Source organism: Macaca nemestrina, chromosome 1 (genome assembly GCF_043159975.1).
Source record: "Macaca nemestrina isolate mMacNem1 chromosome 1, mMacNem.hap1, whole genome shotgun sequence".
Taxonomy (NCBI): domain Eukaryota; kingdom Metazoa; phylum Chordata; class Mammalia; order Primates; family Cercopithecidae; genus Macaca; species Macaca nemestrina.
The window spans coordinates 192,664,472-192,690,684 of NC_092125.1; the positions used below are offsets into that span (position 1 = coordinate 192,664,472).

At 37.5% G+C, this 26,213-nt stretch overlaps 1 protein-coding gene across 25 annotated transcripts in view; it reads left to right on the forward strand.

The window, feature by feature from the left end:
* LOC105494826 (Scm polycomb group protein homolog 1) overlaps positions 1 to 26,213 on the forward strand; it is a 221,688-nt gene that overhangs the window by 87,945 nt on the left and 107,530 nt on the right. For 24 of the 25 annotated variants that reach the window (XR_011622335.1, XM_071095044.1, XM_071095056.1 and 21 more), the window contains 3 exons: positions 4,512 to 4,746; positions 20,531 to 20,619; positions 24,704 to 24,947. Coding sequence is in view for 24 of the 25 variants with exons in the window: in XM_071095044.1 (XP_070951145.1) it covers positions 4,512 to 4,746; positions 20,531 to 20,619; positions 24,704 to 24,947 (568 nt within the window). In the remaining variant the exon portion in view is untranslated. Of the gene's footprint in view, positions 1 to 4,511; positions 4,751 to 20,530; positions 20,620 to 24,703; positions 24,948 to 26,213 lie in introns of those variants that run through there. The other variant, XM_071095107.1, reaches the window with a different exon arrangement.

Sequence of the window (26,213 nt, forward strand, 5' to 3'; positions counted from 1 at the left end):
TCAGTATTGTACTACCAATGCAAATAGGCCAGAAAAAGAAATAAAAGGGATCTGGGTTGAAAGATTAGAACAAACACCAAGGAAAATGTATACAGGACAAGAAAGTACATGAATAGAGATGCTCAATACCATTATTTCATTAGGGAAATACAAATTAAAAGTGATTAGTAAGCTATCACTATACATTTATTTAAATGGCTCAGATTTTCAAAAGGCTGACCATATTAAATAGTGGCAAAGATGTAGAATAAATGGAACTTTCATATGCTGCTGGTGAAAATGCAAAATGGTTCAGCTACTTTGGGTGGGGCAGGGGTGGAACTAACAAATATGCAAAATTTATATAAAGGAAACTTTAGAAGATGCCTGACCAAAATTTTGATTCATTAAAAAAATAGAGTGCACTTTGTCAAACTTAAGAACTTCTGCTCTTCAAAAGATACTGGTAAGAGAACAAAAATACAGGTCACAGACTATGAGAGAATAGTTTTGCATTTCTTAACAATAGGGATATGCTCTAAGAAATGAATTGTTAAGCAATTTCATCGTCGTGCGAACATAGAATATACTTGCACAAACTTGGTTGCTATAGCCTACTACACACCTAGGCCATAGCCTATTCTTCCTAGGCTACAAAACTGTCCAGCATGTTACTATACTGAATACTGTAGGTAGTTGTAACACAATGATATTCGTCTATGTAAACATATCTAAACATGGAAAAGGTACAGTAAAAAAATATACGGTATAAAAGGTATACTAACACTTGTACACCTGTATCAGGCACTTACCATGAATGGAGCTTGTAGGACTGGAAATTGCTGTGAGTGAGTCAATGAGTGAGTGGTGAATGAACATGAAGGCCTAGGAGATTATTGCATACCACTGTCAACGTTATGAACACGTACACCCAGGCTACACTAAATTTGTTTAAACATTTTTCTTCAGTAAGGAGTTAACCTTAGTTTACTGTAACTTTTTCACTTTATAAACTTAAATTTTTTAACTTTTTGACTCTTGTAATAATACTTAGCTTAAAACACATTGTACAGGTGTACAAAAATAATTTTTACTTTTTTAATTTTAATTTTAATTTTTTTTTTTACCTTTTAAACTCTTTTTGTTACAAAACTTAAGACAAACACATACATTACCCTAGGCCTACACAGACTCAGGATCATCAGTATCACTGTCTTCCACTTCTACTTCTGAGCCTACTGGAAGGTCTTCAGGGGCAGTTACATGCATGGATGGAGCTGTAATTTCCTATGGTAACAATGCCTTCTTCTGGAATACCTTCTGAAGGAGCTGCCTGAGTCTGTTTTTTTAGTTAACTTTTATTTTTGTATAAAGAATACACTCTAAAATAATGATTAAAAATATATATTAAACACATAAACCAGCAACATAGTAATTTGTTATCAAGTATTATGTACTGTACATAATTGTATGTGCTATACTTTTATACAGCTTGCAGCACAGTAGGTTTTTTTACACCAGCATCACCACAAATGTGAGTGATATGTTGCTGTAGGACCTTAAAACAGCTGTAGTATAACTAGGATGCTGGAATTTTTTAGCTCCATTGTAATCTTATGGGACCACAATCTATATATAGTCTATTGTTGACCAGACGTCATTATGTGGAACATGACTATACTTGCAAATGACATAACTGACAGCATTATTTTCCAAATTGATCTGTAGATTCAACACAATCTCTGTCAAAATCCCAGCTGCCTTTTTTGCAGAAATTGACAAATTGGTGCTAAAATTCTTAGAAGAGACCCAGAATAGCCATAGCAATCGTGAAAAGAGAGAACAAAGCTAAAGCATTCACATTTCCTGATTTCAAAACTTACTACAAAGCTACAGTACTTAAGATGTCATGGTTCTGGCAGGAAGATAGACGTACAGATCCATGAATTAAAATTGAGAGTACAGAAATTGACCCACCAATTTATGGTCGATTGATTTTTCACAAGGATACCAAGACAGTTCAATGGGTTTTTCAACAACTGGTGCAGGAACAGCTGCTTATCCACATAGAAAAAAGTGAAGTTGGACCCTACCTCTATGCCATATACAAAAATTAACTTCATGAGGATCATGGACCTAAATGTAAGAGTTAAAACTACAAAACTCTTTAAAAGAAACATAGGAGGAAATCTTCATGACCTTGGATTAGATAATACAACACCAGAAACATAAACAACAAAAGAAAACATAGATAACTTAAACTTCATCAAAATTAAAAGATTTTTGTTTCCACACCATCAAAAAAGTGAAAAGGACAACCCACGCAATGGGAGAAAATATTTGCAAATTATATATCTGGTAAAGGACTTGTATCCAGAATATAGAAAGAACTCTTAAAACTCAGGAATTAGGCCGGGCGCAGTGGCTCACACTTGTAATCCCAGCACTTTGGGAGGCCGAGGTGGGTGGATCACGAGGTCAGGAGATCGAGACCATCCTGGCTAACACGGTGAAACCCCATCTCTACGAAAAAGACAAAAAATTATCCGGGTGCGGTGGTGGGTGCCTGTAGTCCCTGCCTTGGGAGGCTGAGGCAGGAGAATGTTGTGAATCCGGGAGGCAGAGTTTGCAGTGACCCACTGCACTCCAGCCTGGGCAATAGTAGAGCAAGACTCCATCTCAAAAAAAAAACAAAAAACAAAAACAAAACAAAACTGGGAATTAAAAGACAACGTGATTTTAAAATGGACAAAGAATTTGAATAGGTATTTCTCCAAATATATACAAATGACCAGTTAGGCACATAAAAGATACTCAGTAGTCATTAAAGAAATGCTAATCAAAACTGCAATGAGATATACATCACATTGACTAGATGACTCTAACATCAAAAAGACAAACAATGGCAAATGTTGCTGAGGATGTGTAGAAACTGGAACCCTCGTACATTGGTGGTGAAATTATGAAATCCTGTAGCTACTTGAGAAGACAGTTCAGAGGTTACCCAAAATGTTAAACAGAGTTACCACATGACCCAGCAGTTTCACTCATAAGTATATGCCTAAGAAAATAGAAAACATGTCCACAGAAAAATATACCATAAATGTTCATCACATCATTATTCATAATAGCCAAAAAGAGGAAACAACCCAAATGTCCATCAGCTGATGAATGAGTAAGCAAAATGTATATCCATACAATGGAATATTGTTCGTCAATGAAAAGGAATGAAGTACTGATACACTCACTGACATGGGTGAAACTTGAATCCATTTTGCTAAATGAAAGAAATTATTCACATATTGGCCACACATCATATAATTACATCTGTATGAAATGTCCAGAATAGGTAAATCCATGGAAACAGAAAGTAGATTAATGGTTTCTAGGGCCTGAGCTGAGAGGGTAGTGGGGAATGACTCCATTGGGGCATGGGGTTCATTTTGGGGGGATTATGGAAATGTTATAAAATTAGATAGGAATGGTGTTTACACAACTCTGAGAATATTCTAAAAATCATAGAATTATATACCTTAAAATGGTTAATTTTCTGTTTTGTGATTTAAACATATACCTACCATATGATCCAGCCCTTTCACTCTTAGGTATTTGTGCAAGAAGAAAGAAAGTGTATTTCCCTACACGAAATTTTGTACTTAAATGTTTCTAGCCGCTTTAGCAAACCATATCTCCATCAGCACGGTTATACTGCTCAACAGTAAAAGGAAATGAATTATTAATATGGTTGAATATCAGAGTAGTTATGCTGAGTGAAAGAAGCTAGGCAAAAAAGAAAGTACATCTTCTGTGGTTCCTTATAAGACTAGAAAATGCAAAGCAATCTACAGTGATAGAAAGTAGACCATTGGTTGCCTGGGTACAGAGGTCCTGGAGGGGCCAGAAGAAGAGATTACAAAAGAGCATGTGAGAACTTGCCATGTTCATTATTTTTATTGTGGTGATGCTTTCACAGGTTTATATGGTGTATATGGTAGCATGGGCATATACATATGTCAAGACTTACTAAAGTGTATAGTTTATTGTATGTCAATTGTATGAATTGATTAGTAAGTTATTGTCGAAATAAGAAAAAATTAACCCCCAGTAGTCTGTGTGGTAGATATACACATCAATATACTAAAATATTCCACAAAGAGACACAAAGAATATTATAGTTTAATAGGACGTAGTAGTCCTAAAAAGACTAAAAAGGGACTAAAAAGTCCCTACCTGGAAGGGTAGGGAGTTAGAGAATTATAGGATGAGAAAACATTTAATTAACTGGCCTATGTAAGACATTCTTGTCCTTTTTTTTTTTTAACTGGTATGGGTCTATTTGATGCTTCATTGGAAAGTAATTTTTTACCCTTCATCTTACCTTTAGTTGTTTCTTTTGCATGAAACCTTTCTTAATTATTAGGGAATAATTCAGTTGGTTGTCCCTGGCCCAGCTATAACCAATCTGAATCCAAAACATGAATTTTGGGGGTTTACTGTTAATCTGTCTAAACCTCATGCCTTGTTTTTCCCAGTCCTACACACCTCCAAGCAACGAATTCAAGATCAGTATGAAATTGGAAGCACAGGACCCCAGGAACACCACATCCACCTGTATTGCCACAGTAGTTGGACTGACAGGTGCCCGCCTTCGCCTGCGCCTTGATGGGAGTGACAACAAAAATGACTTCTGGCGGCTGGTTGACTCAGCTGAAATTCAGCCTATTGGGAACTGTGAAAAGAATGGGGGTATGCTACAGCCACCTCTTGGTGAGTAGGTAAACCCAAACTCTTTCTAGCCAATTATTAATAGTTAGCTTCCAAAAACTGAACATTCTAATATGGGAAAGCCTAGGTTCCCCTGCTTATCCCTTATTTTTCATATAGTCTCCTAAAAAGGCCCACCCAAAATGAAACAAGCTGCGCAATTTGGACATCTCCATCTCTGCATTAGCTTATGATAACCAGGCTTCTCCCAAATTATTTCTGACAAGAAATCACACCTTTTGTTCTTCTTGGCCGGTGCCCATTTACCTGAGAGAGAGAATGGAAGGAGGTCTTGCCATTTAACCTATCTCAAAAAGCATAAAGCTTTCACCAAATCCTATCATGATGACAAGAATTGAGAGAAAATCTGCCAGTAGAAAGCATGACTGTTATGAGGATCTCTTATCTCCTTTCTCACTAATTCTCACCTGGTCCTTGGAGTTTTCTCACTTTGAATCCATTATTACATGAAAATCATTTTTTAAAATATGATACCCCCACTAGGTTTTTCTTTCCAGATAAGATTCCCCTCCAGCTTTTGCCTTAATAAATCTGAGGGATTCAGCCCTTCTTTTCAGTTACTGTCAATCACTATTATAGGGAATCTCAATGGGGGACCGAGAGAGTTAGATTATGGACTTCGGCTATATTTTCTCTAAGGAAGCTGTGCTAGATTGAGAGTTGGAGAGCATGTATCTTGGGCTCCCTAGGTACTTATTTAATGTTTTCCCCCGTTAAAAAAACAATTGTAATGTAAAAATTTCAAACATATAAAAAGGTAAGAGAAAAATAATATAGTGAATGCTCGTGTAACCTTCATTGTTGAAGTCAATATAGTTTTATCTATACTTATATACACTTTCTGTCCCCACCTCCAATTGTTAAACATAGTATCATTGTATCATGAAGGTATTTAGTATGTCTCTGTCATGGGCAAGGATGTCTTAAACATACCATACTGTTATCACGTATAAATAAGCCAATGATAATTTCTTAATATCAACAAGTATTTTAATGTATTTAAATTTTCCGAATTGTCTGTCTGTCTCTCTCTCTCTCCCTCTCTGTCTGTCTCATTTATATCTGTTTTTCAAATCAGAATCCAATTAGAATCCACACACTGCAGTTAGTTGATATGTCCTTTAAGTTTCTTTAAATCTACGAGTTCTCCTCTGCTCTCATTTTTTTCTTGCAGTTTACTTGTTTAAAAACCTAAGTCATTTGTCTTTTAAATTTCCTAAAATTATATTTTGTTGATTGTACTCTTGTGGTATCATTTTTTTTTCTTTTTTTTTTATTATACTTTATGTTCTAGGGTGCATGTGCACAACATGCAGGTTTGTTACATATGTATACATGTGCCATGTTGGTGTGCTGCACCCATTAACTCGTCATTTACATTAGGTATGTCTCCTAATGCTATCCCTCCCCCATCCCCCCAACCCACAACAGGCCCTGGTGTGTGATGTTCCCCTTACTGTGTCCAATTAATCTCATTGTTCAGTTCCCACCTATGAGTGAGAACATACAGCGTTTGGTTTTCTGTTCTTGCGATAGTTTGCTGAGAATGATGGTTTCCAGCTGCATCCATGTCACTACAAAGGACACAAACTCATCCTTTTTTATGGCTGCATAGTATTCCATGGTGTATATGTGCCACATTTTCTTAATCCAGTCTGTCATCGATGGACATTTGGGTTGGTTCCAAGTCTTTACTGTTGTGAATAGTGCTGCAGTAAACATGCATGTGTCTTTATAGCAGCATGATTCACAATCCTTTGGGTATATACCCAGTAATGGGATGGCTGGGTCAAATGGTATTTCTAGTTCTAGACCCTTGAGGAATCGCTACACTGTCTTCCACAATGGTTGAACTAGTTTACAGTCCCACCAACAGTGTAAGAGTGTTCCTATTTCTCCACATCCTCTCCAGCACCTGTCATTTCCTGACTTTTTAATGATTACCATTCTGACTGGTGTGAGATGGTATCTCATTATGGTTTTGATTTGCATTTCTTTGATGACCAGTGATGATGAGCATTTTTTCATGTGTCTGTTGGCTGCATAAATGTACCTTCTTTTGAGAAATGTCTGTTCATATCCTTTGCCCACTTTTTGATGGGGTTGTTTGTTTTTTTCTTGTAAATTTGTTTGAGTTCTTTGTAGATTCTGGATATTAGCCCCGTGTCAGATGGTAGATTGCAAAAATTTTCTCCCATTCTGTAAGTTTCCTGTTCACTCTGATGGTACTTTCTTTTGCTGTGAAGAAGCTCTGTAGTTTAATTAGATCCCATTTGTCAATTTTGGCTTTTGTTGCCATTGCTTTTGGTGTTTTAGACATGAAGTCCTTCCCCATGCCTATGTCCCGAATGGTATTCCCTAGGTTTTCTTCTAGGGTTTTTATGGTTTTAGGTCTAACATTTAAGTCTCTAATCCATCGTGAATTAATTTTTGTATAAGGTGTAAGGAAGGGATCCAGTTTCAGCTTTCTACTTATGGCTAGCCAGTTTTCCCAGCACCATTTGTTAAATAGGGAATCATTTCCCTATTTCTTGTTTTTGTCAGGTTTGTCAAAGATTAGATGGTTGTAGATGTGAGGTATTATTTCCGAGGGCTCTATTCTGTTTCATTGGTCTATATCTCTGTTTTGGTACCAGTACCATGCTGTTTTGGTTACTGTAGCCTTATAGTATAGTTTGAAGTCCGGTAGCATGATGCCTCCAGCTTTGTTCTTTTAGCTTAGGATTGTCTTGGCAATGCGGGCTCTTTTTTGGTTCCATATGAACTTTAAAGTAGTTTTTTCCAATTCTGTGAAGAAAGTCATTGGCAGCTTAATGGGGATGGCATTGAATCTATAAATTACCTTGGGCAGTATGGCCATTTTCACGATATTGATTCTTCCCATCCATGAGCATGGAATGTTCTTCCATTTGTTTGTGTCTTCTTTTATTTCGTTGAGCAGTGGTTTGTAGTTCTCCTTGAAGAGGTCCTTCACATCCCTTGTATGTTGGATTCCTAGGTATTTTATTCTCTTTGAAGTAATTGTGAATGGGAGTTCATTCATGATTTGGCTCTCTGTTTGTCTGTTATTGGTGTATAAGAATGCTTGTGATTTTTGCACATGAATTTTGTATCCTGAGACTTTGCTGAAGTTGCTTATCAGCTTGAGGAGATTTTGGGCTGAGACGATGGGGTTTTCTAAATATACAATCATGTCATCTGCAAACAGGGACAATTTGACTACTTCTTTTCCTAATTGAATACCCTTTATTTCTTTCCCTTGCCTGATTGCCCTAGCCAGAACTTCCAACACTATGTTGAATCGGAGTGGTGAGAGAGGGCATCCCTGTCTTGTGCCAGTTTTTAAGGGGAATGCTTCCAGTTTTTGCCCATTCAGTATGATACTGGCTGTGGGTTTGTCATAAATAGCTCTTATTATTTTGAGATACATTCCGTCATTACCGAATTTATTGAGAGTTTTTAGTATGAAGGGCTGTTGAATTTTGTCAACGGCCTTTTCTGCATCCGTTGAGATAATCATGTGGTTTTTGTCTGTGGTTCTGTTTATAAACAGAGATATAGACCAATGGAACAGAGCAGAGCCCTCAGAAATAATACCACACATCTACAGCCATCTGATCTTTGACAAACCTGACAAAAACAAGAAATGGGGAAAGGATTCCCTATTTAATAAATGGTGCTGGGAAAACTGGCTAGTCATATGTGGAAAGCTGAAACTGAATACCTTCCTTACACCTTATACAAAAATTAATTCACGATGGATTAGAGACTTAAATGTTAGACCTAAAACCATAAAAACCCTAGAAGAAAACCTAGGGAATACCATTCGGGACATAGGCATGGGGAAGGACTTCATGTCTAAAACACCGAAAGCAATGTCAACAATAGCCAAAATTGACAAATGGGATCTAATTAAATTAAAGGGCTTCTGCACAGCAAAAGAAACTATCATCAGAGTGAACAGGCGACCTACAGAATGGGAGAAAATTTTTGCAATCTACCATCTGACCCGGGGCCAATATCCAGAACCTACAAAGAACTCAAACAAATTTACAAGAAGAAAACAACCCCATCAAAAAGTGGGCAAAGGATATGAACAGACATTTCTCAAAAAAAGACATTTATGCAGCCAACAGACATACGAAAAAATGCTCATCATCACTGGTCATCAAAGAAATGCAAATCAAAACCATAATGAGATACCATCTCACACCAGTCAGAATGGTAATCATTAAAAAGTCAGGAAACAACAGGTGCCGGAGAGGATGTGGAGATATAGGAACAGTTTTGCACTGTTGATGGGACTGTAAACTAGTTCAACCATTGTGGAAGACAGTGTAGCGATTCCTCAAGGGTCTAGAACTAGAAATACCATTTGACCCAGCCATCCCATTACTGGGTATATACCCAAAGGATTATAAATCATGCTGCTGTAAAGACACATGCACACGTATATTTATTGCAGCACTATTCACAATAACAAAGACTTGGAACCAACCCAAATGTCCATCAATGACAGACTGGATTAAGAAAATGTGGCACATACACACCATGGAATACTATGCAGCCATAAAAAAGAATGAGTACATGTCCTTTGTAGGGACATGGATGCAGCTGGAAACCATCATTCTCAGCAAACTATCATAAGGACAAAAAACGAAACACCACATGTTCTCACTCATAGGTGGGAACTGAACAATGAACACTTGGACACAGTAAGGGGAACATCACACACCGGGGCCTGTTGCGGGGTGGGGGCTTGGGGGAGAGATAGCATTAGGAGACATACCTAATGTAAATGACGAGTTAATGGGTGCAGCACACCAACATGGTACATGTATACATATGTAACAAACCTACACATTGTGTACATGTACTCTAGTACTTAAAATATTATAATAATAATAAAGTAAAAGTAGAATTCTGTGATTCAGCAGTTCCATTTCTGGGTATATACTCAGAAGAACTGAAAGCAGGAACTTGGGCAGATAGTTGAAAACCCATGTTTAGCAGCATTAGTCACAATAGCCAAAAGGTGGAAGCCACTCAAGTGTCCGTTGATGGAAGAATGGATAAAGAAAATGTTCACACATATGTACACACAGAAAGAGAGTGGGGTGGGGAAGAGAGAGAGATGCAATGGGAATATTATTCAGCCTTAAAGAGGAAGGAAATTATAACACATGCTACAACATAGGTGAACCTTGAAGACATGCTAAGTGAAATAAGCCAGTTATAAAAGCACAAATATTGTATGATTTCACTTAGATGAGATATCTAGAGAAATCAAATTTATAGAAACAGAAAGTACATTAGTTATTGCCAGGATCTCGGGGAGGAGGAAGTGAAGAGGTTAATAATAGGTACAAAGTTTCAGCTGGGGAAAATGAAAATGGTCTGGAGATGGATGGTGGTGATAGTTGCCCAATAATGTGAATACACTCAATGTCACAGAACTGTACACTTTAACATGATTAAAACTATAAATTTGATACGTATTTTACCACAATAAAAAATTACCAGGCATGCAAACAAGCAAAAGAAAAACTAACCAATTATAATAAGAATCCAGAAATCACACAGATTATAGAATTAATAGGCAAGGGCATTAAAGCAGTTGTTTATATTGCATATGTTCAAGAAAATAGAGGAAATTATGAGTAGAGAAATGTAGGATTTAGATTTAAAAGAACCAAATTAAACTTTAGAGGTAGAAAATACAATATAATATCTCAAGTGATGAATAAACTGAATGATCCACAACATATTACTGCTGGAATTGCTGCAGGAGGAAGATCAGCATACTTAAAAACAGCAGTATAAACTATCCAAATGAAACACAGATAGAAAAAGAACTGAAAAAGAAAGCATCAGTGAGCCATGGAACAACTTCACGTTGCCTATAACATATATAACTGGAGTCCTGAAGGAGAGATAGGGAGCACATAAGTACTTATTAGAAAAATAATGCTTGAAAAATTTTTGAATACTATGAAAATTATAATTTCACAAATCAGAGAAGCTCAATGAACCCCAAGCAGGAGGAATATGAAATAAACCACACAAGGCACATCATCATCAAATTGCTGAAAACCCATGATAAAGAGAAAAATCTTAAGAGCAGCGAGAGAAAAACAAGCATATGATATACAGAAGATCAAAGAATGACAGCAACTTCTCGTCAGAAACAGTGCAAGCCAGAATACAGTGGAGCAGCATTTTTAAGTTCTAAAAGGAAAAGAAGTTGTTAAGCTAGAATTCTGTACCAAACAAGAATGTCTTTCAAAAATAAAAATGAAATGAAGACGTTTGCAGACATATACAAAAGCTTAGAGAATTAATCACAAGCATATCAGTACTGCAAGAAGTGTTAAATGAAGTCCTTCAAGCAGGAAGAAAATGATGACATGGAAAAAATGGATCTCTGCAAAGCAATGAGGAAAATTTGTAGGTAAATATAATAAAATTTGTAGGTACATATAATAATACAAAAATAGCTAGGAACTCCTAAAAGAGCAATGTGCAGAGAGTAATCCCATTAGCTATTAAAACATACTTTAAAGCCTCTATAATTAAAATTATATGGAACTGGCACGTGAATAGACAGGCTGAGCAGTGTAAAGTAAATAGCAAATCCAGAGATAGATCTGACTGTATATGAAAATCTGCTATATGGTAAAAGTAGTGTCGTAGTTTGCTGGAGCTGCCAGTGAAATACCACAGACTGTCTGGCTTAAACAACAGAATTTTTTTTCTCATAGTTCTAAAGGCTAGAAAGTCCAAGGTCAAGATTCTGGCCGGGATTGGTTTCTAGTGAGGGTCCTCTTCTTGCTTGCAGACAGCCACCTTATGGCTGCCTTCTCACTGTGTTCTCACAGGAGAAGGAAGAAGGAAGGGAGAGAAGTAGAGGGAGAGGGAGAGAAGTGGAAGGAGAGAGGGAGAGAAGTGGAGGGAGAGGGAGAGAGTTCTTCCTCTTCTTATAAGGCCATAGTTCTGTCAAATTAGGGCTGTACCCCATGACTTCACTTAACCTTCATCGTCTCCTAACAACCCTGTCTCCAGGTACAGTTATATTGGGGATTAGGACTTCAACATATTAATTTGGGGGATGGAGATTCAGTCCATGATGGTTGGCATGTTAAATTGGATAAAATTGACTTTTTCATAAGTGACATATCAAAAGATACAATTGAATCCATATATCACAGCATATGTCAGAATAAACTGCACGTGCATTAGAGATCAAAATGTAAAAAAAATGACTATATGAGTACTAGGAAAACAAATTCCTTTATAAACTTGGGGTGGGGAAAGCCTTTTTAAATATGACTCAAAGTCTACATAGACCAATAAATTTTACTTTGTAAAACGTTTTTAGAGAAAAAAAATACTCCAAGCAAAGCTAAAAGACAAATGATAAATGGGAGAAAATATTTGCAACATAAAGCACAGATAAATCTCCCTAATTCATAAAGAACACCCATAAATAGAAAAATTTTTAAAGACTAAAACCTATAGAAAAATGATCTTAAGGCATGAACAGTTGACAAAAGATACACAAATGGTCCTCAGATGTATGAAAATACACACCACCCTTAATAAAATAACTGCAGATTAAAACCACACTGAGACATTCTTTCTTACCAGATTGACAAAAATTCAAAAGCTTGAGGAGACAGCAAGGCTGTGGGGAAATAAGCGTTCTCATTTTTTTGCTGGGAAAATGCAGAATGGTACAATTCACACTGGAGAGGGAGGGCATACAATTCAGCAGTATCTGAGAAAAGCCACATATGCATTTATTAGTTGACCCAGGGATCCCACTTCAGGAATTTGATTTTAAAGATATACTTCCACAAAAATAAAGCAATATACACATGGTTATTTTTTTTGCAACATTAAGAGATTGATTGTAATATAGTACATTCACACAATGAAGTACCATTCAACCATAAAATAGAATGAGGAAGAGCTCTATAAACTAATATGGAGTGATTTCTAAGATATATCATTGATGTGAAAAAAGAAAATTGCTAAAAGTATATATAATACGCTAACTTGAGAAAGAGAAGGGGAAATATGTATGTATACACATATACACACATATATAACACATGAGATTATATATTTTAAATTTATTTCTATAAAAAGAAACACAGGAATATCAAGCCAAAAAATAATGAAAAGGTCACCCATTAGGCATGTCTTGGAATAAGGTAGAAAGTACTGGGATAAGAATCAGGCTTTTGAGAATACTTTTTAATATTCTTTTGACTTTTGAATTAAATATTTTACTTAATAAATAAAATTAACTAAAAAAGATGAACAAAGCAAACTCTAAAATTGGTTAGAAACAAACGAAACTGAATCAAATGGATATCATAACATTGAAAAAACTATTAATTCAAATAAATTTTTAATATAGAAGCCTTCACAGTATACCTTTAATATGGGGCATATTCTAAGGAAAAAATGGACTGCAAAGAAATTCTGACTTCTTAATAATGTTTTTGGTTTTGGCATGGCCATCTGAGACTAATTTTCTGATACTGAAAATAGAGTGAATGAATAAGTAAGATTCTAATATGGAAAAAGATGAGGAAGAACCCTATAGTATTGGATTTGAATTGGAGAGTATCTGTATCTACTCTGGCCTTTAAAATAGATGTATGCCTCCTATTCAAGTAATACATATAAGTAACATATGACTTGTATATGTATTTGTATATACATATGGCTTTCCAAGCACTGTTCATTGAAAAGGCCTAGAAGCAATTACATCTCAATAGCAATGAGGACACCTTGAGTTTGGTTTCTGAAAATCACCTGATACACCTGTAATCCCAACACTTCGGGAGGCAGAGGCAGGAGGACCCCTTGAACCTAGGAGTTCGAGACCAGCCTGAACAACATGGCAAGACCCCCATCTCTACCGGAAAACATTAAAAATGAGCTGGACATGGTGTGACACACCTGTGGTCCCAGCTACTTGGGAGGCTGAGGTGGGAGTATCCCCTTGAGTCTGGGAGGTCGAGGCTGAAGTGAGCCATGATCATGCTATTGCACTCCAGCCTGGGTGACAGAGTAAGACCCTTCTCAAAAAAAAAAAAATTAAATTAAATTAAAGTTGGAGGGAAGAAGTCTCCTTTACAAAATGCCAGCCAATAAATATAGAAAGAAGGAGGCCAGGCACAGTGGCTCACACCTGTAATCCCAGCACTTTGGGAGGCCAAGATGGGTGGATCACATGAGTTCAGGAGTTTGAGACCAGCCTGGGCAACATGGTGAAACTCTGTTCCTACAAAAAAATACAAAAATTATCTGGGCGTGATGACACGTACCTGTGGTGCCAGCTACTCAGGAGGCTGAAATGGAAGAATTGACTGAGCCTGGGAAGTTGAGGCTGCAGTAAGCCAAGATCTTGACACTGAATTTCAGCCTGGGGGACAAAGCGAAACCCTGTCTCAAAAAAATATGTAGAAAGAATGAGAGAAAATTACTTTTTTGCAACTATTTAAATAATTGAGTCAGGCAAGAGTAACCAATAAATGCTAAAACCATTAGGTAAAAAAACATACTGAGGAATAGGATATTCACAGTCTCAAAGTTTCTCTCCACTGATTGTCTATTAATTACAAAGGGAAGTTACAGTGAAGAACACTGTCAGTCACCTCTTAACATGTGATCAAATTTTGTATCTTCAATACTTAGACAAACTGACATTATGTGCCTCCTGCAGTATTGCAATGAGAAATACTCCACATCACCTGTATAGTATTTTTTATCACATCTCTTTAGCAGGCCAGGCCTAGCAGCTTATGCCTGTAATCCTAGCCAGCACTTTGGGAGGCTGAGGCGGGATGATTACTTGAGGCCAGAAATTCAAGACCAGCCTGGGCAATATAGCAAGCCCACCATCACTACAAAAAAATAGAAAAATTGGACAGGTATGGTGGTGCACACCTGTAGTCCTAGCTGCTCAGGAGGATCGCCTGAGCCCAGGAGTTGAAGGATGCTGTGAACCTTGCACCACCGCACACCAGCCTGGGCAACAGAGCAAGACCCTGTCTCTAAATAAATAAATAAGCTCTTTAGCATGAATGTAATTATGAGGAAACAAATCAGAAGAAATCCAAACTATGGGACATTCTGTAAAATATAATCCAGACTCTTCAAAAATGTCAGTGTCATACAAAGCAAACAAAGGGCAACAGGACTATTCTACATTAATTCTACATTAAAGGAGACTGAAGAAACATGACAACCAAATGCAGTATGTAATTCTTGATTGGATCCTGTATTTAAAAATCAAACAGTTTTAAAGAACATTTTAGGGACAAATAAGAATATTTTTAATTAAATTTCCTGAGTGTGATAATACTGCAATTTTGTAGGGGAATGTCTTTTTTCAAATATACTGATGTATTTAGGGGTGAAGTGTCGTAACATCTCCGACTTTCACATAGTTCAGGGGTGGAAGTATATTAATATATGTAGAAGAAAAGCAGATGTGGGAAAATGGTAATAGTTGTTGCATCTAGTTGAAGGGTACATAGTTGTTCATTATATAGTTTTTGCCATTTTCTCTAGGTTTATAACTTCAAAATAAAATTTAAAAAATAAAATTATATAATTGTACATATGCATGTGTGTTCATGTTCCTCAGGCCTCCTCTGGACTTCTTTCTAGAGTTGCTGAATCAGAAGCTCTAGGTAATGGGGCTTGGGATTCTGCATGGCAAAATGGCTGTCCTGAGATTCTGGCACAACTGGTCTTTATTTGGAAAACATTGCTCTAGAAGAGCATCCTTTTCCATTAAAATCTTGTATGGTGTATATGTATATGTATGTGTGTTCTGTTCTCATAAGGGATATTACTCCCTTGCAGAGGAGCCCTCCAAGGACAAAGCATGTAGTAGAGTAGAATGATTCTCCTCAGTTATCTCAAAGCTGCCACTCTTCTCCTCACAGCTCCGTGTTATTACTGACTGATTCTTCTACTTAATACTGTGATTGTTTCTTCTAAGGAGAGCTGTCTAGAGCATAGTTCTCAAACTTGGCTACCTGTTAAAATCACTTAGGGAGCTCTTAAAATTTTCAGGGTCTAGGCCTTAACTTCAGATCAGTTAAATAAGAATTTCTGGGAGTGGATCTGATGTATTCTTTAATGTTCCCCAGGGGATTCCAGTGTCCAAGTTTGAGAGTCACTGAGCTAGAGTAGAAGTTAGCCTCTATTGAGGCCCCTGGTCAAGTGAGTCAGGATCTCAGTGTAAACTGCTTACCTAGCAAATTTGGTCACATGCTGTAGTATATACAGTGACTTGAAAGGAATCCTTTGTATGTTTCTATCACTGATCAGTTCCTGGTGTGAATGCTGTTCTGTTACCTGCCACGAGAGGGCCTGGACTATGATTAGATTATAGTCCTGCTGCTCCACATGTATGTATGTATGTATTGAGGCAGAGTCTCGCTGTGTCACTCAGGCTGGAATGCAGTGGCACAATCATAGCTCACTGCAGCCTCGACATCCCCAGGCTACAGCAGTAATCCTGCATGAGCCTCCCACGTAGCTGGGAATACAAGCACACACCACCACACCTGGCTAATTTTTTCTATTTTTTGTAAAAACAAGGTCTCACTATGTTGCCTAGGCTGGTCTTTAAATTCTGGGCTGAAGTGATCCTCCTGCCTCAGTCTCCCAAAATGCTGGGATTACAGGTGAAAGCCACTGTGCCCGGCCTGCTGCTCCACACTTAAATCCAGTTTCATCAGTTAGCCAGTTTAAATAGATGGACCCTAGCTTATCCAGTGGTCCCATAGTCTTGGGAGCACTTAGAAGCACTTTAGAAATGGTTCTTTATGAAGTTTTAAAAAATAAATCCTTGGTAAACACAGAACACTTGCAGCCTGTGTTTGGAATTAAAAGAGATCTGACTTTGTAATATTAACTTAGCCACTCACTACCTTAGTTGTGTGACTTTACCTTGGACTTTTACAAGGTAAAAGTCGCTTTACCTTGACTTTTAACGTTGAGTTTCAGGGGCCTTGCCTGCAAGATCATTAATAAATTCTGCCCCGTATGGTTTTTGTGGATTAAGTGGAATAACATGATAAAGCATTCATCAATTTTTGGCACTCATTTAATAAATGGAGGGTTTTTTCCTTAATTCAATAAAACTATCAAGGATCTTCTAGTTGGAGAAGGCATACACATTAAACTTTTTAAAAAGAAAATTCAGATGGTGATAAGGGCTAGGAGTAAATAAGAAGAAAGCAGGATAGATTTAGGAGGCTATTTTGGGTAGTCAAGGAACACCTTTCTGAGGAAGTGATGTCTCAGCAAATAACTAACTGTAAAGAGTTGATTAAAAGGTGTTTGAGGCAGAGGGAAACAGCTTGGTATATTTGAGAACAGAAAGACCAATGAATGGGGGTACAAGGGAGTGGTAAGGGATGAATAATGAGGAGTAAGCAAGGTCCAGATCATGTAAGCCTTGTAAACATGAATAATAAAGAGTTTAGATCTGTTTTGTGTTGTGAAATTTAAGCATAAGGTAATGTGACCTGATTTATATTTTTAAAAACTAAACATATTATTCTGGCTGCAAAAGTAGAGGCCTGAGGTCCAATTAGAAAGCTGTTGCAGTTGTCTAGGCAAGGTTTGACTCTGGCTTAGATAGGGTAATATAGCAGTAGAGATGGTGAAATGTGGGTTGATCTAGCATATATTAAGCAGGAAAGCCATCAAGACTTGCTGATTAATTGGGTTTGGTGGGTGATAGAAAGGGAAAAATCAAGGATGACTTCTGGTCTTTTTGGTCTGAGCACCTGGGTTTAGTAGGGGGTGCCACCTATTAAACTGTGATGGGATAACTGGAGGAAAGAACAAGTTTGGAGGGAATAGTAGAATCAAGAGTACTGTCTTAAACTTACTCATTTTATGATTTCTTAGACATCCAAGTAGAGTTATAGACTGAGGTAGTTGGATATGTGAACATGAAACCCAGAGCAGAGGTTTGGGCTAGATATATAAATTGACAGTGATCATTTAACAGGAAGAAACTGGGGGCCAAGAAGAAGACAGAAGCAATGACTGATCACTGAGGTACTCTACGGTATTTAGAGGTTAGGATTTCCTCTTACCCACCTGTCCTTTTCCTTATAGACACCGTAGGTCATTGCCTAATTTGAATATAGCCTCAAATTATTGTTTTTATCTTCCTTATTTTCTCTCTTTCATAAGTTTATGACTCCAACTCTTCTTACCTAGAGACAGTGTGGTAAGACTGAGTGATAAAATATTTGAAGATATTAATGTGATGATTAGTTATGAAAGCTCTGGAGACAAAGTAGTTGGGTTCATATCCTGACTCTGCCATTTACTAACTTACTCACTTTGGATATTTTACTTAATTTCTCTAAACCTCAGTTTTTTCATCTATAGTTATAAAAATAATAGCCAGCATTTAACTCCTGCCTATATGCCAGGCAGTGTTTTAAGTCCTTTGTGTGTATTAGCTTATTTAATCCTTAGAACAGCCCATTGATTCTTATCCCACGCTGTTGTTGAGGAAACTGAAGCTAGAGAGAGGTTTTGTAATTTTCCAAAAGTTATATACCTGGTAAGCGGCAAAGCTGGATTTAAACTCAGGCAGTCTGGCACCAGAAACAGTGCTACTCTTCTAGTATCTGATTCAGAATAGTAGTAGTGATCCACTGCAAATGCTTAGCACAAGGGGCTGGCTCATGATATGTATACAATAAACGTTAACTTTTGGAGGCAACGTAGTGTAATAAAACAGATAGTGTAATAAACATAGTGTAATAAAGGAGAACCAAATAAGTCTTGGGGTTCCAGCCTGACACTATAAGATTGGCTTGTGTGACCATGAACAGGTTTCATAGCCTCTTGACTTGGCAGTTTTGTCATCTGCAATGTAAGATCTTTGTACTTCATGGCCTCTGAGGTCCCTTTCAATGTTAAAATTATCTACTATCTATGATTGCCCAAGAATATTGAGATAAATTATGGATATACTTGAATTTGAAGGGATAGAGTCCCATATCACCTAATGGGTTGAGGAATAAGATATCTTAGCAATTTCTTGGGTTCATAATATTCTGCTTTGTCCCTGTACTCTTGAAGAATCCTGCTGGTAGTGAAATATAATAAAGAACCCCAAACTTTTTTATCCAACCACCATGTATTGAAATCTGTCTCCACCATTTACTAGCATGATCCTAGACGAGCTGCTTCTCTGAGTTTTCATTTTATATCATCTATAGAGTAGGGATAATAATAGTGCCTGCCCATGTTATTATTTCAAATATTGAGTAAGAAATGACGTATAAAATGTTTACTACATGGTAGGCATTCAATATATATTAACTATTATGATAATATTGTAATGATTTCCAGAGCTGAGAGGATTTTTTAGCTCCTTAAGCTTCAAATGAGATAGAAACCCCTCAGTAATCCCTACCTCAAAAATGGAATTGGGAATTACATGGCTAGGCACTCTACTTATTGATAACTATAGGCATGAAACCTGAATTTTCTAATTGTGCAGGCCTCCGTATACCAAGGTGTACAGACCACTTCTCTAAAACAGTAGTGCCTTGCTTTACCTTATCCGTAGGTGTACCAAACCACTCATGGCAAAGCTGCTCTGGGTTTGGCTTGCTTCAGCCCTCCCTGACCTAAGGAGAGTTGTTTTCCCACATACACACCACGCCTGAATTTCTGGAGGGATTTAATTTTTTAAAACCACAGTCAAAAGAAGAGTAGCAGTTAAAAAGCCAGCTCAAACCAGGTTAGAGAGGGAAAGAAGGAGGAGGCAGGAATTATTAACTTATATAACCAAGAAGTCCAAGGATTTATGTGATGTTGAGTGTCTGAGTACAGGGTTTTAAACACTGTTATGTCTCTCCATTCCATGCCTTACTTTGGCTTTATTCTCAGGTCTGTTCTCCATGTAGCAGTGCCCAAACCACGAACATACTTATGAGCATGTTCTCAGACAAAGATTTTCTTCTCCCATGTCAATCTCATGTCAGAAAACAACTGGCCTAACTTGGGACATAGACACATATACACTCTTGGTCTAGGGGAATTTGATGCTCTTAAAGAGCTTCTTTTTACTCTTAATGCAAAATGAAGATTTTTGGATAGGACGATCCTCTCCAAAGTCATTCCTTGGTCCTTAGTTGTTTAAGTAAACAATGAACTTCAAAACGTATTTTGTACTCGGTGTGTGTATGTGTGCAAGACAGAAAGTGATAGAGAAGTAGTGAGTTAGTTTATACTGAGAGGAACCAAAATTATTTACTTATACATTGGGTTTATCAGTTGACATGTTTGGTTTCTTCTTAAGAGATTATTAGATCCCCTTTCATATTCTACTGTCCAGATCGTCTCTAAGTAGTTGTTAATCCTATCACATCATTTTTGGATTTTTCAAGGAAAGTTTTCTAGGTATTATGTTGTGTGTTCTGTAATACTTGTCGTAGTCAGGAAACTTGGTTTGGAGACTCTGTCCCACTATTTATAGCATTACCTTGGACAAGTTACATTATCTCTTATGTGCCTCATTTTCTTCTTCTGTCTAATGAGGTGTTTCTTCTTTTTAACCCTTAAGTCCTTTCTTAACAGTCTGTGATTCTGTAACTATCACAGCATAGGAGTAGCTGGATTGCAAAGGCAGAACTTGATATCACCATTCATTTTTGAAACATTTTTAATCTGTTGCCCATTATGCTTGCTGCAGGATTTCGGCTGAATGCATCTTCTTGGCCCATGTTCCTTTTGAAGACATTAAATGGAGCAGAGATGGCTCCCATCAGGATTTTCCACAAGGTATGCTAACCCTCATATATCACCAACTCCCAGCTGCTTAAGGTTAAATATTGAGCCATTGATGTCCACATTTACTTATGGCCTGAAGATGCCTTCTCAGAAATTAGTTCAGAAGGATTTTTTAGTAGCTTATGAAGCAGCAATTATCCCCAGAGGAATATATTAGACTATAAGGTCCCATATAGTAGATTATATGGTCCCAGCTGCCAGTAATCTCTGTCTACCTGTCGGGGTTGTTAAGAAGTTAAAATGTATTATTAGTAGAATGTATGAAATGTAATACAAATCTGGCCGGGCGCGGTGGCTCAAGCCTGTAATCCCAGCACTTTGGGAGGCCGAGACGGGCGGATCACGAGGTCAGGAGATCGAGACCATCCTGGCTAACACAGTGAAACCCCGTCTCTACTAAAAAATACAAAAAACTAGCCGGGCGAGGTGGCGGGCGCCTGTAGTCCCAGCTACTCGGGAGGCTGAGGCAGGAGAATGGCGTGAACCCGGGAGACGGAGCTTGCAGTGAGCCGAGATCCGGCCACTGCACTCCAGCCTGGGTGACAGAGCGAGACTCCGTCTCCAGAAAAAAAAAAAAAAAAAAAGAAATGTAATACAAATCTAAAGGAGCTATTCTTATTATAGATCTTGGAGTTCTGTACAGTTCATGTTCTAAACAGAGAAAAGAAGGAGACTGTTTTTTTTACTGCCTACAATATGTTTAGGAATTTATATATACTATCTCATGTAATACCCACAGCTAACTTTATGAACTAAGAATTAGTATTTCCATTTAAAAATTAAGGAAACAAATACTTTTGAATTGGGAGCTTGCTCAAGATCATGTGGCTAGTAAGTAGCAGAACAGGGACCCAAAACCTGTATTTGTTCTTGCTTCTCAAGAAGTGAGGCAGTGAGTCTATCTGTTGAATTTTCTAATGGGGTAAAAGTTACTGTAAAGTGTATTGAATTAGGTTTGCCTGTGCTGCTAGTTAAGTCTCAACACTAAGAGCATCCTACTTCTGAATTACCTAGCACCTATGTAACTCGGGAGTAGTTATTGTATTCTTTGGGACTAGAAATAAAGATGAGTTTTAGACTTTGCTATGCCAGCTATGCAGTTAAAATCTTAAAGGGATCTGCCAAGACTCCAAGTAGAATGTTTAACTTTTGGATCAGTGGAGGGGGAAAATAGAAGAAAACTCAGTTGATTGAAAAGGAGAAAAAAAGAACTTTGGAAATTGAAATTAAATAAAAATGTAGGCAATAAGATAGTTGTAATAAATTCAGATACATTAATTATCACAAGAAATGAGCTTAAGCTCATTATAATCATACATAGATCAGATTTTTAAAAATCTAGCTATATGCTATGTATAAGAGACACTAAACATAATGACAAAAATGTTGAAAGTAAAAGAATATCTACAGAGAAGGGGGATGATGGAAAACAAATTTTTTAATTTTTAAAAAATAAAAGAATATGAAAGATGTGTCAGATGAACTTTTATCAAAATAAAACTGATATAAACTATATGGAAATCACACAAGACTTTGTACTAAAAGTCTAAATGATGCTAAAAGCATTGAGTCCAGGAATTTGAGACCAGCCTGGGCCACGTGTAGCAAGACCCTGTCTCTAGAAAAAAATTAAAAATTAGCTGCGAGTGGTGGCATGTGCCTGTAGTCCCTGCTACTTGGGAGGCTGAGGTGGAAGAATCGCTTAAGCCCAGGAGGTTGAGGCTGCAGGGAGCTGTGTTTGCACCATTGCACTCCAGCCTGGGTGACACAGCAAGACCCTGTTTCTAAAAATAAATAAATAAAACACATTAAAGAGGTCACTATCTAATGATAAAGTACAGTTCACCAGGAAGACAAAACAGTCATAAATGTACATACTCCTAGAAAATGTAATCTCAAAGTATAATAGAGCAAAATTTGACAAAAGTACATGGTAAAATTAGAAAATCCATAAATCACAGGAATATTTTAAGATTTATCTCTTAACAGTCAAGCACACAAAGAATTTGTAACAATCAAGCACACAAGAATTTGTATGTCAGTCAGCATAAGCTAATAATCAGTATCGAATAAGTTGGTCAATTTTTAAAAATCACTTTATTTGCATTTAAAAATAACAGTTAAATTTGAATGATTTGAAAATAAATTTTTTAAATGCCACTTATGATAGCAATGGAATTGTAATTTGCCTAGAAAAAAATGTTAGTGAAAAAGCATGAGATATTTATAGAGGAAATTTTTAAATGTATGTTGAAGAAATCTGCATTAAAGAAACCTTGGCCAGGCACGGTGGCTCATGCCTATAATCCCAGCACTTTTTGGGAGGCCGAGATGTACGGATCACTTGAGGTCAAGAGTTTGAGACCAACTTGGGCAACATGGTAAAACCCGATCTCTACAAAAAATACAAAAATTAGCCTAGTGTGGTGGCACGTGCCTGTAATCTCAGCTACTTGGGAGGCTGAGGTAGGAGGATCACTTGACCCTGGGAGGCAGAGGTTGCTGTGAGCCAAGATTACACCACTGCACTCCAGCCTGGGTGACAGAGCCAGATCCTTTCTCCAAAAAAGAAAGAACGAACGAAATCTTAGCAAATGGAAAAGACTATCATGTTTATGGATGGGAAGGCTTGATAGTATATAATAAAGGTTATTTCCACCCAAATTTATCTATAAATTCATTGTAATTCCAGTCAGAATCCTAATAGGGTTTGTATATGGAACTTGAAAAACTAATTGAAATGTATATGAAAGATGGAGAATGAACAGCAAAAACAATATTGAAGAATGACAAAGTAGGGGGACTTTTCCTATCAGATATCCATTTAATAGGACTATGTTATTGTTACAGGATCAGGCAGTAAGATTAAGGGAACAGAATAGAATGTACAACACAGTTTTTGAAACTTGATCTGTGTAACTGCATTACAAATTAGCACCCAGGAACTGTCCACAATTCTGGTGAAAGTATACAATGTTACAACCACTTTGGAGGACAAATTAACAATATTTGATAAAGCAGAAGATGTATATATCTGCCCTATAACCCAGGAATTCTACACCTAGATGTATAACCTAAAGAAACCTTCCCACATGTGTACAAAGAAGTGCGAGAATGTTGGTTAAAACTCTTTTAAAATAGTAAACAATTGGGCCGGGTGCTGTGGCTCACGCCTGTAATCCCAGCACTTTGGGAGGCCAAGGCGGGTGGATCACGAGGTCAGGAGATCGAGACTATCCTGGCTAACACGGTGAAACCCCGTCTCTACTAAAAATACAAAAAAAAAAATTAGCCAGGTGTGGTGGTGGGTGCCGGTAGTCCCAGCTACTCAGGAAGCTGAGGCAGGAGAATGGTGTGAACCCGGGAGGCAGAGCTTGCAGTGAGTGGAGGTCGCACCACTGCACTCCAGCCTGGGTGACAGAGCGAGACTCCATCTCAGAAAAAAAAAAAATTAGTAAACAGTTGGAAAGAACTTTAAGTGTCCAAAGGAGAATGAATAAATTTTGATATATACATACAATGAAATACTATTACAAGTTAAAATGGACTCGAAATACTATTACGAGTTAAAATTTATCAACATGGGCAAATTTGAAAAGCATACTGTGGAACAAAAAAGCAAATTGTACAATGATATATGCAGTATACTACAATTTATATAAAATTTAAAAGCAGGCAAATAGGTATGTACGTATATAGTAAAATATAAAACATGCATGAGTAGCTGTTACCTCCATGGTAGGTGGAGGGGGAATGGAATATGGGAAGGGCACAAAGGGAGATTCAACTTTATCTGCAACCTTTTATTTCCTTTTTTAAAAAGCTGAAGCAAAGTTGTCAAAATGTTAGGATTAATAAAGTAATACTTTAAATATTTAAATATTTTAAGTATTTAAATATTTTAAATATTTTAAATACTTTAAATAAAGTAATACTGTAATTTAAAAGAAAGGCTATATGTCCATTATAAATCTTATATAGCAGTCACTTTTTAATCATCCAAATGAGATAGTAGTCTATTGGCATAATGGCCTCTTTTTGTGTCTAGGTGTGTATATTTCTGTTTCTTATCTAGGAGCCACCATCACCTTCCCACAACTTCTTCAAAATGGGAATGAAGCTAGAAGCTGTGGACAGGAAGAACCCTCATTTCATTTGCCCAGCCACTATTGGGGAGGTTCGGGGCTCAGAGGTGCTTGTCACTTTTGATGGGTGGCGAGGGGCCTTTGACTACTGGTGCCGCTTCGACTCCCGGGACATCTTCCCTGTGGGCTGGTGTTCCTTGACTGGAGACAACCTACAGCCTCCTGGCACCAAAGGTAAAGGCCCATCTACATGCTCTTGAAATCATGACCCAGATGATAAGGGAGATTACCCAGGTCTATCATGATCATGTCTTCACCAGTGTACTTCACTAGTATGCAGGGGAGGAGAAAGGGCCAGCAGCTTAGGTAACAACCCAGGTCTACCAGGGAACAATTAGAAATAGTAAGTATTAAGTGTCAAATGAAGCCACATGTGGCATTTGGGATAAAGTAATAATTACTTGCTCTACATATCCTGGTTTATTCTCAGGCAACTAGCTTTTCATCCCTCTTACTTTTTTTTTTTTTTTTTTTTTTGAGACGGAGTCTTGCTCTGTCACCCAGGCTGGAGTGCAGTGGCCGGATCTCAGCTCACTGCAAGCTCCGCCTCCCGGGTTTACGCCATTCTCCTGCCTCAGCCTCCCGAATAGCTGGGACTACAGGCGCCCGCCACCGCGCCTGGCTAGTTTTTTGTATTTTTAGTAGAGACGGGGTTTCACCGTGTTAGCCAGGATGGTCTCGATCTCCTGACCTCGTGATCCGCCCGCCTCGGCCTCCCAAAGTGCTGGGATTACAGGCTTGAGCCACCGCGCCCGGCCCCCTCTTACTTTTGTCCCTAACCCATTTCAAAGTTTGAGTACTAGTATTCCCAAGGCACACACCTTCCTCTGACCTTAGGGGCTTTGGATAAGAGCTGGAGTAACACTGTATTGTGAAAATAGTTGAGAAGCACTGTAGCAGGATGATAAAAAGAACAAGCTTTGAAGTAAGATAGACATGGGTTTGAGGTCCATCTCTGCCTTTTATCAGTTGTGTAGTTCCTTAAACTACAAATTCCACATCATGAAGTAGAAAACCTACTTCATGAAGTTATTGTGAGGAATAAATGAGATTACATGGGTAAAATGCTTACATCTGATGACTAGCAAGTGCTAAACAAATTTTTATTGTATTACTGTTGCCATTATAGTTATATTCTATATTATAACTATAACATACTATACGATTATTACAATATGCTATATTATCATTATTATAATACTATTATTATAAAACTAACCACTACCAATGAGAGAGTATATATAAAGTACTAGAATAGTGCCAGAGACTAAATGAACAGTAAAATGATACAGATGATGACAGTGGAGAAGATCCAGAATAGATTTCGAGGTAGCTGCTTTTAGTAAAGATAATAATAATAATCTCATCCTCTTAAGTCTAAAAAGTACTGGTGAATCTGAGGGAATGAAAAATCCCCCTTCTTATTGTCTGAGGATCTCT